Source organism: Ictalurus punctatus, chromosome 6 (assembly GCF_001660625.3).
Source record: "Ictalurus punctatus breed USDA103 chromosome 6, Coco_2.0, whole genome shotgun sequence".
Taxonomy (NCBI): domain Eukaryota; kingdom Metazoa; phylum Chordata; class Actinopteri; order Siluriformes; family Ictaluridae; genus Ictalurus; species Ictalurus punctatus.
In genome coordinates this window covers 27,445,634-27,462,998 of record NC_030421.2, presented here as the reverse complement: position 1 = coordinate 27,462,998, position 17,365 = coordinate 27,445,634, and the positions used below count along the sequence as shown (strand labels likewise).

Below are 17,365 nucleotides of genomic sequence, written 5' to 3'. Positions count from 1 at the left end.
ATGGGCTGTGTATATGAGAGCTGTGTATATGAGAGCTGTGTATATGAGAGCCTGTGTGACTTTGTAACAAACTCATACGCACACCATGGTGTTTTTGTCAAAATTCAATCGTTCATCCAGACATGTAGAATAAACACTTTATGTTTAAGCCATAGCTGCGTGTACAGGGCTGTGGAAGTGGGTGTCTGTTTGTCCAGCAATTAACAAGATGATCTTTCCTGGCCACAGTAAAGGCCCGCTGATTACATGTTTGTTTACAGTGTGTATGATTGTGTGTCTGTTTATTTGTGTTACTGGCGTTGCATTGCAACCGGGGCATTTAAAAAAAAAAAAAAAAAAAAAAAAAATCCTTCGTTGCTAATCTGCTCCTCTCTGTTTCTTCTCTGTAGACTTTCCATGCCAACACGGACCCCTCTGAAGTGGTCCTGAACCGGATCCCTCAGCCCGTCCTGGCTCGATTCGTCCGAATCAGACCCCAGACTTGGAAGAACGGGATCGCTTTGCGCTTCGAGCTCTATGGCTGTCAGATCACAGGTGTGTATATAGTCTCTGTGCATAAACACAATACGCTTTTGCCCGTTGGTGTTGTCTTGATTTAACCTCTGTAACTTATCTCTCAGTTTATGGAATGGCTTCTGTGAGTAATGAACATGTACCTCTCTCCTCTTTCCAACATCATCGCTAAACCAAACAGCTGCCTCGGGTGTACAATAGATGATGAATATCGTTCCAGACGTCGCCATTGTCCCTGTCACCTGAACTCAGCACTGTATTTATCTGCTCTATTCAGGCCATGTAATTGAGTTTGGCTATTTATGGAGATGTGGAGATTAGAGCACCCTAATTCTGTTTGTTTCCCCTGACACAGACGTGAGTTGGGCTGCTTTTTTTGAGCTGATGCTATCACAAATTTCCATCACACTAAATCATTATAGCGTTAAGCAGCGATTCGCTCCTATTTTTATCGACAGTAAGCAGGACAAATGCGCTTTTAGGGACAGGGCCTTTTTCAACACTGACACAAATGACACATAAACATGGAACTCATTACTGTATTAGTCCTGCTCTGGTCCTAAAGGGGCCATCGCCTGTGGGCACGTAGCCTAGAACGGACTGCTTTTAGCGGTTCGAGTAAGTGCCCTCACCCCCTAACTTATAGAGGACTGATACCCAACTTGGATTAAACTGAACAGTGCCAAGCCCATAAACACAGTCATGAAAACAGCAACTCAGTGCCTTGGCATTATTTCCAAACTTTTAATGTTTTGTTTTTTCTTCTGAGTGTGGGTGGAATACAACCGAGATAGTGTAGGATGGGTGTTCTGCATTTGTCTCATTCGTATTTTACTTTGGTTCTGTTTTTACGCCACAGGCTACAATCAATCATTTATTTCTGGAATCATCTGTTTTTCCTGGCCCTGTGGCAGAAAATGGGTGCTCGGAGAGAGTAACAGCTAAAGAGTAGGAGTGAGAAGAGTGCTATGTGTTAGTATTTTAGCTGCCCTTAAATGGAGTCATCTCTCTTTTGGGATGAGCCTCCTAACACCTGAGGTCATAGGTCACTGAAAACAAAAAGCATCCACCCACGTACATATAAACTCCCACTCACAGACATTAATGTTTCTTCACACATTCGCTTCACATTCACGTAAACTTCTGTTTATTTATTATTTACAATTTTTTCATTGGCAGAAGAAAATGTTGATTCCTCAAGTCATAAACTGCCAATCCTCCCCTTTCTTACCCTCACTCATCCAGTTTCTCTCTTGTTCAGATGCTCCATGTTCAGAGATGCAGGGAATGCTCTCAGGACTACTCCCCGATTCGCAGATCACTGCGTCCTCCATGCGGGACATCCACGGCTCCATGGGTGCGGCTCGGTTAGTGGCGAGCCGTTCTGGATGGTACCCCAACCCCACACAGCCTGTGGCCGGGGAGGAGTGGCTGCAGGTTGATCTCGGAGTCCCAAAAACAGTGCGGGGGATCATCACACAGGGAGCACGCGGCGTCGACGGCAGCACCAGCGCCGAGAACCGAGCCTTCGTGAGAAAGTACCGCCTGGCGCACAGCATGAACGGGAAAGACTGGACCTACTTCCTTGACCCCAGGACCGGCCACCACAAGGTGAGGGATTAATCACTGATCCGGGGTTCGTGTTAATCCTACTAAAAGCTTGACTTCATTTAAGAATGCGCTCATCACTGGCTCGGTTTATTAATATGTAATAGGAAATTTACCACAGCAAGTCAGCTAATAGTCTCCTGTATTCTCCGTTCCTGAATCAATAGTAAGTAAAGGCCATTTCATTCATTTTTGCTCCCCTCAGCAGCGCAACACTTACGCCATCTCTTTTACTCGATCCATTCTAAGAACAGAATTCAATTATACTCAGTTATGCTGCCTGCGTTGATAACATTCCAGTGAAATCATTTACAGTTGCGTTTAATTAAAACTTCTTTAGCTGAACTTCCTCCTCAGGCCACATGACACTCCTAAATCTGAATTCCCCAAGAGTTTTTTTCCGTTTTTCTGTCTGTCCATTAAATCCCCGATGTTGTTTCTGCTTTTCAGATTTTTGAAGGGAACACACACTTTGACACGCCGGAGATCCGCCGCTTTGATGAGATTGTGACACAGTTTATCAGGGTGTATCCGGAGAGATGGTCGCCCCCTGGCATTGGGATGAGGATGGAGATCTTGGGATGTGATCTGCCAGGTTAGAAAATGCACATGACATCACCGATCAATCACAGATGACATATCAGAAATGGGTAAAGACAGACACCATGCCAGACAACATTTCCGAGCTGAATTTAAGTATTGGGCGTTCAGTGTATCACATGTAGCTGAAAAGGCCACTTGGCTGTTCCGCTGTCCTTCACCTCTTTTCCTATTCCTGCTCTGCCATGCTGAATGTTACACCTGTCGCAGCATGATGAACAGTGGCATGGACAGGTGCCCACTTCCCCCAGGGCCTGCCGCAGCCCATAAAGAAAAGCCCGGCGGCTGCCGTCGACAGCCTGTCGCTCTGACTCTGTGTCCACATCGCTACTAAGAGCACAGGGGCTCGAGTGCCTGAGGTGGAGCCTTGGGGCAGTGCCCAGCTTTAGAAAAGTTTTTATCACAGTGACAAAGAAAAAGAGAGAGAGCTAGAGGGCAGAGAGGACTGCCAGCATGAGGCTCAAGACTGTCTCTGTGCAGGGAGTGGATGAGGGGGAACATTTGTATCCAGGCTGCCTGCATTCACAGTATTTATCATATATCCTCTGTAATGCAAAATCAAGCAAACTGCAATATTCCATATTTCAAAATGACCACAGATTTCATGCAAATTTGGGCCAAGACGCGTCATGTGACGTCTCACAACACGCATTCAGCCAAAGCCAATTTCGCCAATTTGAGTTGTTTTCTGCTAAAAAAAAAAAAAAAAAAATCTAAAAAAAATCTTTAAAAAAAAAAAAACTCATGTTTTTAAAAAGCCGCAGCAAAATCAAGCATTTTTGGCCACAGCAATAAAAAAAAAACCCAACAAAATCCAGTACGAACTGAGATATATGGAACTTATGTTTGGAAGATATAGATAAATATCTGTGATGATTTCTGTTATATATCAGCAGCCACTACTGAAGAGTAACACTTGTGATGATTGGTGAACCTCAAGACAGCACAGTGTCACTGTATTAAGAGTGATGTCTGTGCAGCTTATGCTGTTGTTTGACTAATAATATTCAAATTCAGTGTCGTGGTCTTGTGAGTTTGTTCACTGTTTAAACATGGGCTCTGTTCAGTCTAACTGACAGAATAATAAACATGAGGTTTATACTGTAGTTATTGCAGTACATGAGCACAACGCTGTCTAGAACTCTAGGATTCTGTCATAATTGTTCAAGCTTGTCGGTAGGGCTGGATGGTACAGCAAAAAAATCTATCACGATATAATGTTTCATATCATTCGGTATCGATAATTATTGATTAATTTAAACATTTTTTAAATAAAGACCAGTAGAGAAAAAGGTTTGAATTTAACCACTGTGTTTTTATTTACCCAGTTTATTAAGGCAAACAGCAAATCATTTTAGCTTTAACAGTTATTCTATTTTAAAACAAAATAGAATTTAAACAAACATCTTCTCTTATACCTTGTATAAAGATTAAATAAACAAGTGTTAAAGAAACTCTTGAACTTAATAAATAAAATGTTACAAAATGTGTGCAGTGTAAGAGTGGAAGCGTAGAACAATCGAGGCAAACTGGTCTCTGGTCTGTGCTCAGCCTGTTAGCATAGTTAGCCTAGCCTCGTATAAAACTTCCACTTTAACACTTATTTCCGGATAACACTGTGCTGAGGTCCGCGTCTGACGAGTCGAGCTCCTGCCCTGAGGACACTCGCTGTGCTCCCCAGAGCCGACATTTTAACACAAAACACAAAAAGCGGCAAAATATCGCATTTCTTCCTCGCCCGCTGTTCAGAGTCACGCGCAGTATACATGTGCGGATGGCTGCGCATGCGCACTACAAGTCTCTCGCAGCTCGTTTCTATGTACATGGCCAGGACGTTTTTTTGTTGTTGTTGGGTTTGTTTTTGCAAAGCTTTCACACAGAGGTGTTCTGATGTTGGTCAGATGAAAAGAAACCAAAAAAAAAGCTGCCACTCTGGTGAGCTGACGTTCTTTTTAATTCACAATCTCCTCGGCAGGCTCTGAACTCATTTTCGTACGTGTTGTGATGTCACATGGCGACGGCGTAACCCGAATCCCACAGATACGCAACTTGTTATTGGCGGTTTGCTTGTCACACGTAGCACACTCCTTTATCAAGGCATTTGATTGGCTGTTTATGATCCAGGGACGGCGCACGCTTGAGGATTGTTCCGAACAATTTTGCTATCATTGACGATAAAGGTACGGTGGCTTAGTGGTTAGCACGTTCACCTCACACCTCCATGGTCCGGGGTTCGATTCCCGCTGGGGCTGTGTGTGCGGAGTTTGCATGTTCTCCCTGTGCTGTGGGGGTTTCCTCCGGGTACTCCGGTTTCCTCCCCCCAGTCCAAAGACATGCATGGTAGGCTGATTGGTGTGTCTAAAGTGTCCGTAGTGTATGAATGGGTGTGTGAGTGTGTATGTGAGTGTGCCCTGTGATGGACTGGCACCCTCTCCAGGGTGTACCCCGCCTTGTGCCCGATGCTCCCTGGGATAGGCTCCAGGTTCCCCTGCAACCCTGAAGAAGGAGTAAACGGTAGAAGATGGATGGATAATACATTTGACTTTTATTTTCTACATTTCTCTACTTTCTACTCAATGCATTTCGCTATAGTTATATATGTAAAGTCATATGTTATTTTTTTTAGCACGAGACAGCTTAAATTGCTAACAAATCTAAACTTTAACTTTAGCATCAGTGTATGATGCTGATATTAGCATTCAGCTAGTTTGCATCATCACAGTCATTATCATGCTAGCTAGAATTTTTTTTTGCACAGATTAGGAATGAAGCTCTTGTTAGTTAGCTTTAGCTAATGTTTTTGCACATTTCTCAGTTCCTTTGTGAATGAGGTGCTTATTTAGAACTCAGAGCTTTCCAGGTTGTTCATGACGACTTTGTTGTCTGGAAGACTTGTTAAAATAATTAAAAATGCTCGTATTTTTAATCCTCACACATTGCAAAAATAGAACAGCGTGAAAATGTCACCGTGTTGTAATATTATTTTTCTATGCTTCCAAAGTTAGCACTTCAGTTAGCACTTTAACAGATGTTTTGTAGATATGCTGTGCAAGGCATCATGGGATTGAGGGATATTGTGGATAGAAGACAGGGTGTGGTTGTGTGCTTTAAAGTGAGTGTATACTACACTGTGTGTGTGTGTGTGTGTGTGTGTGTGTGTGTGTGTGTGCGTGCGTGTGTGTGTGACTGTGTGGAACAGTGTAGTATGTACAGTTGAGGCAGTAGAGTGAGTGATTCAGTGAGTAATAAAGCTGTGCAGGGCTGTCTGTGCACCAGATGTGTGACACACAGGGGGTCCAGTCTCCTCCTTCCCACTCCTACAAATCCAGCCATAAGCTCTCTACTCTATACACACACACGCACACGCACACGCACACACACACACATTCTCACGCACGCACACACGATGCTTTTTTCTCACTCTCGATTACATATATGCAACCACTTATGTGGACTTTGTGTACTTTCTTTTTACTGTTTGTTTAACACACACACGCACGCAAACACACACGCGCGCACACACAAACACATGCATGTATATAATCCCACACTCTCCTCACCCACTCCTTCACACGAACACACAGTGTGACACTGATATAAATAATTAGTCTCTTGCATATTTTCCTGTCTGTTATTTGCAGCTACAATTCTGCTTCACGTCTCCTCAAATCTCTAGTTCAACAACAGAGGCCATCGAAAGCGTATGTTATTATTAGTATGCCTCTCAGCACAGTGAATGTAACACTCCAGAGCACTCTAGCATGACCGATCTGTTGTTTTTTTTAAAGAAGTTCTGCTTGCTTAAGCAGCCAGAAGTGTGAAGACATGAGGGGGACAGAGGACAGTGCTGAGTGGACAGCACATGGCGCCTCTTGTTCCGGGTGAAGAATCAGAGACAGAATGAGAGATGTTAAATATTCAGAGGACTAACTCAGTTTCACTCCACCGAACAGCATGATGTACCTCACACACATCTGCTGCTACTATTATAGCCATAACCTGGCTGATGGAAGCATACTGTCCAGAGTAGGGCTGTCAAAATACTTTAAAGATTTCATTAGCTTTAGTATTCAGATGCATCTAAATGCTGTAGCACTTTGCTTGCACAGCTAATAAAGGATTTTTGCCTGACATGCCCTGCTTCTCTGGAAACTTTGTGCACTGTGCTTAACTTTTGATACATTCACTAGCTGTACTGAAGTACACTGCAGTTACTTCCTGGAATCTTCACAAACTTTAAGGAATACTAAAACTAATGTAGTCTTATATAAGCTTCAGTGGCTTCCCCTGCACACTAACATCCTGGAGTTTTAGACTGTTAAAGCCTAAATAGTAGAGATGCACCGATACTAAATTTCTCTACCGATAACCGATTATTCAGAGTGATATCGGCCGATACTGATAGTTCTGCCTTTTATGCCTTCTTTTAAATGAATAATAATTAATTCCACAATTCTGAAATAAATGCAAATAAAAACTTTATTCTCTGCATTTCAACAAGTTGTTTTTAACAGTAACTGGTCTCATAAACAGAAAACACATTACTCACATTAACATTAACACATGAACTCAATTCTGAAGATTAAAGTAAGATTTCTTAACTTATTGAATGTTATTAATTCATATTAACATTGACTGAATTCTAAAAAACCTCCTGTTAGTCTCACATTCACTCACTACAAACAAAAGCATTTCTACTTCATTGAACATCAAACTGGTAATATATCATATCAACTTTTTTATATATTAACATTAACTGGATATGAAATATATTACTCTACATATATTTTTCTGTGCAATATATATACTATATTTTTGTCAACTCATCTTCATTTAAATGTTCCAACGGTGTACTGGCCCTTTAATTCAGAGTGCATGAAGTGTCCAACGTTCCACACTTCTTTTTTTTTTTTCTTTCTTTTTTCGGGTGAATTAGCGCATCATCCGGGTATTTGAAGTGCACTTCCTCTTGTTGGAATTTTCAGTCTGAGCACACTACTCACACTATTTATACTTCAAAATGGCGTAGAACAGCGCATAAGTATGCGATTTGGGACACACCTTAAGAAATATATTTGAAAATAAAGTATGGAATTTGCTTATTTTGAAATTAGAACATCGGACCTTAAACTTTCAGCAGTTTTTTTTTGTTGCCTGCGAAAACATAATTTCTCAAAATTCAAATAGTCTCCATCTGTGAACTTCTGTGAATTTGAACGCTTCTGCTTATAAACAACTTACAGTATAGACACACACTTATAAACACTACAGTGTATAGTAAGCCACTCTGAACATTCACACTGATACACAGTGAAAACTCACATACACATACAAAGTGAGAGAAGCAGTCAATCCTGAGAGCACTCACCTGGTTTAAGGCCGTCTGCCTCTTCCAAGGAGAAACATGGGGAGAGCCGGGGGACATGATTGCGGGAGGGACAGATATAATGAATAGATGAATAAGTAAAGCCCCTCAGAACCACTTCTGAGTATGAAAATGTGAAAGACACACAGAAGGACTTTGGACTATTTCAATCTGACTGGTTTCTCCATTATTAATCAGCAGCCTCCACACCATGACCGGCCACAGTTGCCTGTACTGGTGGGTGAGATGAGACAGAGAAAACACTGACCTCTACAGGAGCTGCTGATAGACACTGCAAAACAAAGAGTTCTCTATCATGTCCTTGTTTTGCGAAGTTCAGAAGGCCACGCTTCTGTACGCTTAATGTCTTGCCCAGCCATCATGCTTAAACCCGCTGTGAAGAAATAAACAGTGTCACAGCAAAGAGAGAGATACAGTAAGGAAAGAATGGGAGTGTATAACTATCAGATATAACACATAGAGAGCTCTGATCATTCCCACGTGTGTGGGTGGCCAGCTCTAGCTGTCAGTCAATGACAGAGTGAGTATTGTTTAGTTTAGTACCTTCTAGTCCTGTGAAAGTCTCCCAGAAGTAAATCTGACTGATGTTATAATCTCGAAAACATTTTTTAGTTATCCAAGGGGCTTATCCGATGGTGGAAAAGTCCGTAAGATTTAATCATGTTGCAATCACTGTGCTCCTCTCTGCCAAGGATCGTTCTCCTGTTATGAAAAGTAAATATGGTTTTGTTTTTTTTTGTTTTTTGTTTTTCTGCACATTTATCTTCAGTAACTGCTTGGGCACGGTTTGGGTGGATCCGGAGCATACCCCTGGAATGCTGGGCACAAGGCGAGACTTCACCCTGTATGGGACAATTTAGGAGCATGTTTAGGAGATGTTGTTTAGAGTAGCCAGTTCACTTAATGGAATGTTTTTGGGAGGTGGGAGGAAACCGGAGAACCGTGAAGAAACCCACATGCAGAATTCCACCCCGACAGTAACCTGAGCTAAGGATCAAAGCGAGGACTCTGGAGCTGTGATGCAGCAGTTCTACCTGCTGCGCCACCACGCCACTCCTAAAATAACTCATGAGAACCATCTTTCGAGTTCGGCAGTAAAACTATGAGGACGTCATGGTGAAGATTAAAACTCTCCCACTCCCTGTCCATATCTCTGTATGAGAGGAGTAGGTGTGGGAGTCATCAGACCCTGTCCTTCAGTTTGCTTTGACTCTTTGAAGTTTTCTTACACATGTTTCTGTTTAGGTCTGGGCACTAGCTTCTGGCCCAGGCTTACACACACATACACACACTCTGGTTCAGCAGACTTTCTGTACACGCTGTCTGTTCACAGCCGTATGAATCGAAGCAGAACAAAAACACGAGATTCTTCGCAAAAGACACATTTTTCACCCCATGTGTATTCCTCATACATTCTCCATTAGTTATATCATTTTTTTTTTTTATCCGTCCGTGTTGTTGTGTTTTGGCTGCTGGCCTCAACAGAATGTGTTTGGGATATTGGTGCTGTTGTTTGTATCTCTGTATCTTGGAGGGAAAGTATCTCTCTCTTCTCTCGGTGTAATATGAATATCAATAGTCTGTTTTTCAAATGTTCTTGGAGATGATATTTATCACCTGGTGATGATGTGCTGTTGTGTTTTCTTGGCTCTTGGGCAAAGTCCTTATCACAGCCCAAACAAGCATGCCTGCCAGCTCTCTCCCTTTCTGAGTGTGTTTGTGTGTGTGTGTGTTGGGGGCATGTTTTTTTATACCTTGGTGGGGACCAAATGTCCCCACAAGGATAGTAATATCTGACAGTTTTGGCCATGTTGAGATATTTGGCTGGTCCCCAAGAGGACAATGTCTTGTTTAGAAAAAGTTGAATTTTTAAAAAGTGATATTTAAAACAAAACTTAAAAGCCAGAATGTTTCTTTTTGGGTTCTGAAGTTCAGGTGTGTATGAGATTTAGGTGTAACCTAGCATTAATTAACTGCATTATGCCAGTTGAAGGTCCTTAGAAGGATAGCAAGACAAACATGTGCGTGTGTGTCTCTTTATGTATGTGAAGGTTGCAGTCCGTTAGAAGAATCCAAGACAATGACCTCCTTGAGGAAAAACAAATACTAATATAAAGTCAACGTTCCAAAACACCAGCCATGTTTTGTCTGGAAATTAATTAGATATGAATGTTTTAATTGGCTTGGTGCATTTGGAAATTTGTTTGTTATTGACTCCTGGAGACCAAGAAGCTTTGTCTCTCTCTTGTTTAGTGCTTAATTATGTGTGTGTGTGTGTGTTTGTGTGTGTGCATGTGCATTTTCCCAAATCTCTTGCAGGTGAACTGTCATACCCTCTCACACACACTTGTCTCTGTTATTGTTTACCTCTATTTATACATCAGTTTCTGATTTTCAGTACCACTCTTCATCTGCTGACCTGATTGGTCTGCACTTTTTCCTGGGAACAGAACAGATTATTCGGTCATGCAGCATTTGCTGCCAGAATCTGCACACAGGCATCGAATGTTTCTCTCTCTGCCTGTCTTCCAGCTTGCCAGAGGAGCAGATTTACTCGAAGGTTTCTACATAATTGAAAACCTTTTTCCCTCTCTTGCTCAGAAAGAGCTGTCAATAGCCATGGAAGCAAAGAGGTTCGCTGAGGGTTAATGCTGTTACCCCATCTCAGGATGGGATGGCTGAACAACATCTAAGCCACTGCATGAGCAAGGATGACCACACTATCAGTCAGTCCACACATGAAAACTAAGCCTCACACACGTGTCACTGTAGATTTTCTGTTTTTTTACCATCAGACTTTTAAAAAATTTTCACTCACCCTCTGGTCTGACGTGATTTTGATGACAAAGCAAAACAGTTCAAGACAGTTCAAGTTATAAGTAAGCATTATATTGTACTTGATTTGAACCATATGAACATTAACAGAAAATGACCCCGAAATGTCTCAGCAAACTACGACGAAAACTTCTGAAAAGGGTGGAAAGTTTTCATGATGGCAGAGCGTGTTCTGCATTACTCACATGAAATATGATGTTTATATTCCACTCTACAGCTATAAGTATATTTGCCAGAGCAGTTGGTGTGAAGCAAACAGGTCATGTACACACAGTTATGTGGAGTCCACAGTTCAAAGCTGAATAGAAAACTGGAGCAAGGTGATGCTGGTAGATGTTGCATCAGTCTGAAATTCTACCGTATGAGTCAACTGTACTTGTAATAGCTAAGATGTCTAAGATGTACGTTGTGCTTGTTGTTGATAAGCTGTCTGTTAAAAAAAAAAAAAAAAAACAGTCCTAGCTGTATTTTCATTATAAGCAATAGGTCTGTCATGGCTGTCTTTCTCGAGGCTAGTGTTCTCCTGACACCACTGACAGGCACAGTGTGTTTATACTCTGAATACAGGTGACCTTTACACAAAGAGGGGACAGGGGGATGAGAATCCTACAGGGGGCGTGTATGACACCGCACACTTGCCCTTACTAATTACAAAAGGAGAGAGGAAGAGTACGTTCATGTGTGCATGTCTGTGTGTGTGTTTGCATGCGTTTGAGCTCACTTCCCCAAGATGCCGCTCTTGCTGTGGGTTAATTGCATTTGTAAAGGGCAACAAATTAATGGACTTTAATGTGAGAAACCCAATCAGCTGGGGCTTCTCTTTCATGTCCCCTCCTGCTTATAGATATTAATAATATATTTACATAGCTGCCCTCTCTTTTCATGTTCCCCAGAAGTGCCAGCTGGATTACTAGTGCTGCTCACGTATTTGCCAATTAAGCAGTGAATTGTAAAGAGTAATGACACTAATGAAACTAAGAGCTGACAATCATTAGTCACTTACCTGCTTGTTTTTCTGTGTCTGAAAGCATGAACGATGGTGGGACTGATTTAAAATAGTGCGCTCTAATAGCGACTGGATGTCGAACTGGATGTTTTATGCGCCTGCATTAATGTCATGTTTTGCCACATACTTTAAAAGATGAGGAATGAGTAAAAGAGGCTTGAGTAAAGAGCGATGAGGATGTGAACCTTTATCAGTGATGAATTCTTTGCTGAAAAACATAAAACTTAGTGTCTTCACACCGAATGTTTAGTTCATGGATGCATGACATTGGCATGCCAGGATGCACAGGTTCACGTTTTCATGCAAGTCTTGTTATACTGGATGTGACGTATACCAAATCCCATGACATTTCCATTGTTCTTCTTATTCTTTGCTTCGTCCTTTTGTCGCTTCATTATGCTAATGATTTAAACCAGCCACCTCAAAAGATTTCAGCAGGTCGTCGAATAAACAGTCATCAAGACGTAATCCTCTCTTTCAATAATATATCCGCTTCCTGGTAATGTGTAATTTCCTGTAAATTCTACTTTGCAGTGTCAATCTTCTCGGGATTTTAACTTGCACTCACAGTTAACCCCTTTGCGATTATTTACAGTTGAATTCCTGTGTAAATGTGCGTGTTTGAAAGTGGCTAAAGAGAGTTTAATGATCCATGCTGACTCATGGAAAAGAAAGAGAGATGGAGAGGCAGCGGCTTGGTTGTGGTGGCAGGTTTTGCTGATCCATAAAAAGAGCTGATGTGGGTTTACGCCGCAGCCTCAGGTGCTGTGATGGAGGTAAACCTATAAAGCTGGCAGTAATGGGGTAAAGCTGTAAGGCTGGCACTAATGGTGTAAGGCTCTTTTGGAGGTCTGTCAGTAATTGTGTGGGAGGTGGGGGGTGGGATGGGGAACGATTGCAGACTGGCATAGTGATGTAAAGAGGATTAAGAAGGAAGAAGCAGTGTTCTTTCATGCTACTCAAACTCAGCTTCAACCTTCTGCTTAATTACATCACCCGTTCGCCATCTCTATCTCCCATTCTCTCCTATCTCTCTCCCCTCCGACTCAGCCAATAAGAGCTGGTTTAATCCTGCATTAGCGTTCACTAACCACTTGCAGAGGGCTGTGTGCTTTGAATTGATTTCCAGCTGTGTGCGTGTGTTTTACTCAGGGTATTTTTGAGCAATAATTTTTTCCCTCCTTTGTGTGTATCATCATGTGATTTTTCCCCATGTTTGTTTGTGTGTGTGTGTAATAATACTACTACTCCAAGGTCCTTGAAGCTAGAACATTCATCAGTGGCAGCAGGAGCCATCTGTGTGTGTGTGTGTGTGTGTGTGTGTGTACGAGAGATATTCTTTACTGTAGAAGTTAAGCTTCTCATGTATAACCCGGTATTAAACCTTGCCAGGTGTATAGGATGATATCTGAGGCTACAGTACACTCATTTATCAGCAGTGTAAAGTTCTGAAGGTTATTCTCTGGCCATGAGTCGAGTGCTCCCTTTATTTCCGTTTTCACCCAGAGCATCTTCACCAAATGTGTTCCTTCTCTCTGTCTCAGAATCCACCACTACTGCCGACATAGCCACCCCGACTCTGGCCCAGCAAGAAGAAACCACCACAGCTCAGAGGATACCAGGTGAGTTGCAGGCAAATCAACCAGTCAGAACACTCCAGTGCTTGTATTTTCATCTAGGATAAATTTGCCAAAGTGCTGAGTGGGACTGCGGGAGTTCTCAGCATGCACTGAACTCTCCTCATTAGAGCTATCAATAAATGTTATCACTTATAATGTTCTGTACAATACATGTACGAGCCCGACACTGAAGAACGAGTTCATCATTTCTGTTGTGAGTGTGTGCATGTTTGTGTGTATGCTTACTCATTTCTGGGTGTTTTGGATGATTAAATGCATAGCAGTACACAACCATATGTCCCGAAACACATCCTGTTCCTTATAGAGTGCATTAGTTTCGGGACCTTTTTTCATTCTGTAAGCGTAGACTATTCAGGGGATTCAGGAAAGAGGATATGACACACCCATTTATGCACGTTGCTGTTTGAAGGAAATAGGGAGTACTGCATCATTTTGGACTTTTGTTTACAGTACACTTTAAAATCACTGCTGCAGAACTGCCTGTGTTGCCCCCATGATAATAATAGATTGCGCCTACGTTTGTGGAGACTTATGTGTCGTATGCAGCAGGGGTGCTAACATTATGCTAAGCAGCCTGGCAGTGTTTGTGGCCTGTGTTTGGATTGATTGCTGATGGAGGGCTGGCGCACAGCTCCATATAGATGAGACCAGTGTGGCTCTGCTTGGCTTAGATCCCTCTCATATTCTCTTTCGCTCACTCTGCCTAGTTCAGAAGAGCCACATAATAACTCTACCTGCAGATATGTAATCCGCCTCTGCACTCTTCACGGTGTGCACGGTGAGCCATAAGATACTCTTTTTTGTAAAATATCCATCTGCATACATAAATTTATAATTACGGTTGAATATACATAATCTGTAAAAAGTTTCTCAAATATCCATATGCTGTAATTAGACTTATTGTAGATAATCATTTGCACAATATGTCTTTGTGGGAGTTGTGGCTACCGCGTGTTGACATGCTCAGACCCTGCCAAACTTTTTCACACCCTCTCAGACTGCATCTAGAGCTGATAGGAGCTGAGAGATGGGGGGAAAAAAGGCGGTGCACGTCAGCATTCACAGTGAGCACAGAAATAACTGGAGTGGCAGCCAGATTAGCTTTTTAACGACACAGCAATGTGTTTATTTGGAACAAGCATGCAGTGGGCCACCGGAGAGGAAGTGCTGACAGCGACTTGAGAGAGAAACTAGGAATAGGAATGACATAAGCTGGGTATTTATACAGTTCCGTAGTTTAATTGGAGAACTTCACTTCAGATATACATGTCAGTATCTTAAAGGTTTTAGCAAACACACACTTTATACACATTTAAACTAGTGACTGATGGTCAACAGGAAATCTCATACAGTGTTAAAAAAAAAAAATTACAAATCTGCTAATGATTGCAGCACAGGTTACTTTTAAGTATATAGTTCCACTATTAGCATATTAGCCACATTATAGGTAAATTTCTGCCATTATTATTATTATTATTATTATTATTATTATAGCGTTTTATTTCTGAGATTTCCACCCAAACCAGGTGCCGTGTGTTAAAATATATATTTGAATCATTTTGTATCATATTTGCTATATTTATTTTATTATTTTATCATATTAACTTTGATTAAAATGGCAGTTCAAGTTCAAATAAATAAAGGCTATTGAAGTTATCTATAATAAGTTGATTATAACTATAAATGCAGCTCATGCTGATCTCCACCACTGTAACATCATTAAAGAATGAATAGTACAATTGTGACGCACCTGGTTATATGAGAAGAATCCCTGAAGAACTCCTGTCTTAAGCAACATTACGAAAAAGAACGAGAGAGATAGAGAGAGAGATAGAGAGAGAGCATCATTCCTCTCAGGGCCTGTTAAGTTCAGTTTCTGGAACGGGAATATGGATTTCATCGGTTAGAAGCAGCGGGCATTGATCAAAGCTGTGAAAGAGAGAGAAATAGTGTGTGTGTGTGTGTGTGTGTGAGTGTGTGTGTGTGTGTGTGTGTGAGAGTGAGTGTGCACTTTTGAATAATTGTATAATTTAGAGGGCAGGAAATGGGTTTTCTGAAGGTAATGAGTGTAACCTGTTTCTGTTTCTCTGCTCCTTATTTCTCTCCTCCTTTTTCTAGCTCCCAGCTCCGTGTCTTCTCTGGGTGGATTGTGTGATTTTGAGCAAAATATGTGCGGCTGGACCCATGACCCCACAGGTGATGTGAACTGGGCTCTGCATAGCCCCTCCAGTCCTGGTCTGGACCTGCCCCTGGGAGCTGACGGTATGGAAATCTTTCACTTACAGAGCAACCCTATACACGTGCAACATCCCGTTACAAATAAATCCCAGAACATTAACATTATATTAAGTGTCCATGTATTTGGTGCACTTATTGCACTTTCCATCTTTGATACAGACCTAATGAAACGATATCCTGCACTGGCAATTGGCTACATGTCTATCATACTTAGAGATTATCTATAATTAGATTTGATCATAATTGATAGGAAGCAGTATGAACAGAAACCTGCGATGTGCCTAAAAGCCAGGGCTGTGTATCTAATTTAGTGTGGCCGCAGGTAAAGGAAGTAGACGAGCAATAAATAACAGCACGCACAGTGACTCATAAAGACTTTCATTTGCCCTTGCAAAAACTACACACATGCACACACTATGCTTCAGCGGCCTGTGTTATTCCTGAAGAGTAATTATTGTGATAGCTGAGGTCTGAAAATAGTTCTTGTCACTTTATCACAACTTCTCTCCTGTTTAAAGAGCTCTTGTCATATTTTATCCCACTTGAAGCAAAAGGGCAAGCTCTTCATGTAAACCATCGAAGTCACACACACACACACACACACACACACACATATATACATACGCATATCCCCTGCTCTCAAGGACCTCCCGTGTCAGAATGCTAGCTCTGTTTTTCCATCTGTGAATGTATTTAATGACAGAATCAGAAACTGATAGGAAAGAATTCTCTTCTGTTAAAAACATTACAAAATCAGATCTTCTCCCATTCCTCCTTCCTATCAGTATCCTCCCTTCTCTCTCTTTTCTTTCCTCCCTCTTTCCTCATGGGGGAGGAGTCACTTTACATTGCAAACCTTTTCCAAACGAAGGCCTCAACCTGTTTCTATTCACATAATGATTCATGAACTCTTTAGGCGTGTTCTCAGACCCTCACGTTGTATCTAGAAGAAGAGTAGAGGTGAGAGGGCACACGTTCCTCCAGCTTAATTAATTTCACTGGAACGTTGTAATGATGCTCATCGACCTGCCTGTCCTGCGCCGCTCCTTCTCTATAGGCACATCACTGTGCTAAATAACCACCCAATTACAGTAAAGCTCCTTTAAAAATGGCTAATTCATTCTTATTGCCAGGATATAAAGCAGTGATCCTTATTGATTAGACACCCTGTAGGTTACTCACACCTATTGCAGTTATTGTAAGAAAAGAATTTGACAAGTGTAATAGGGTTCAGGGGTAAAGCTATTTAAATTGTTTAAGATTCAGCTCTACAGCAAGGATAAGGGATATAAATACCATATTATGGTCTCTTTTAAAGTAGAAAAGATTTCTCTCTTACTACTTTCTTGTTCCAAAGTTTCCAGAGCTGGACAGTTTAAAAGATTAGTTTCATAAATACAACCCCAATTCCAAACAAGATGGGATGCTGTGTAAAATGTAAATAAAAACAGAATGCAATGATTTGCAGATCTCATAAACCCAAATGTTAGTCACAATAGATCATAGGAAACATATCAAATGTTTAAACTGAGGAAATCT

The 17,365-nt window shown here is 41.5% G+C and overlaps 1 protein-coding gene across 2 annotated transcripts in view; it reads left to right on the top strand.

Moving 5' to 3' along the window:
• The window catches only part of nrp2b (neuropilin 2b), a 78,095-nt gene that overhangs the window by 47,090 nt on the left and 13,640 nt on the right, over positions 1 to 17,365 (top strand). For both annotated transcript variants that reach the window (XM_017470481.3, XM_017470482.3), the window contains exons 8-12: positions 390 to 534; positions 1,775 to 2,124; positions 2,572 to 2,716; positions 13,493 to 13,570; positions 15,707 to 15,850. In XM_017470481.3, coding sequence (XP_017325970.2) covers positions 390 to 534; positions 1,775 to 2,124; positions 2,572 to 2,716; positions 13,493 to 13,570; positions 15,707 to 15,850 — 862 coding nt within the window. The remainder of the gene's footprint in view (positions 1 to 389; positions 535 to 1,774; positions 2,125 to 2,571; positions 2,717 to 13,492; positions 13,571 to 15,706; positions 15,851 to 17,365) is intronic.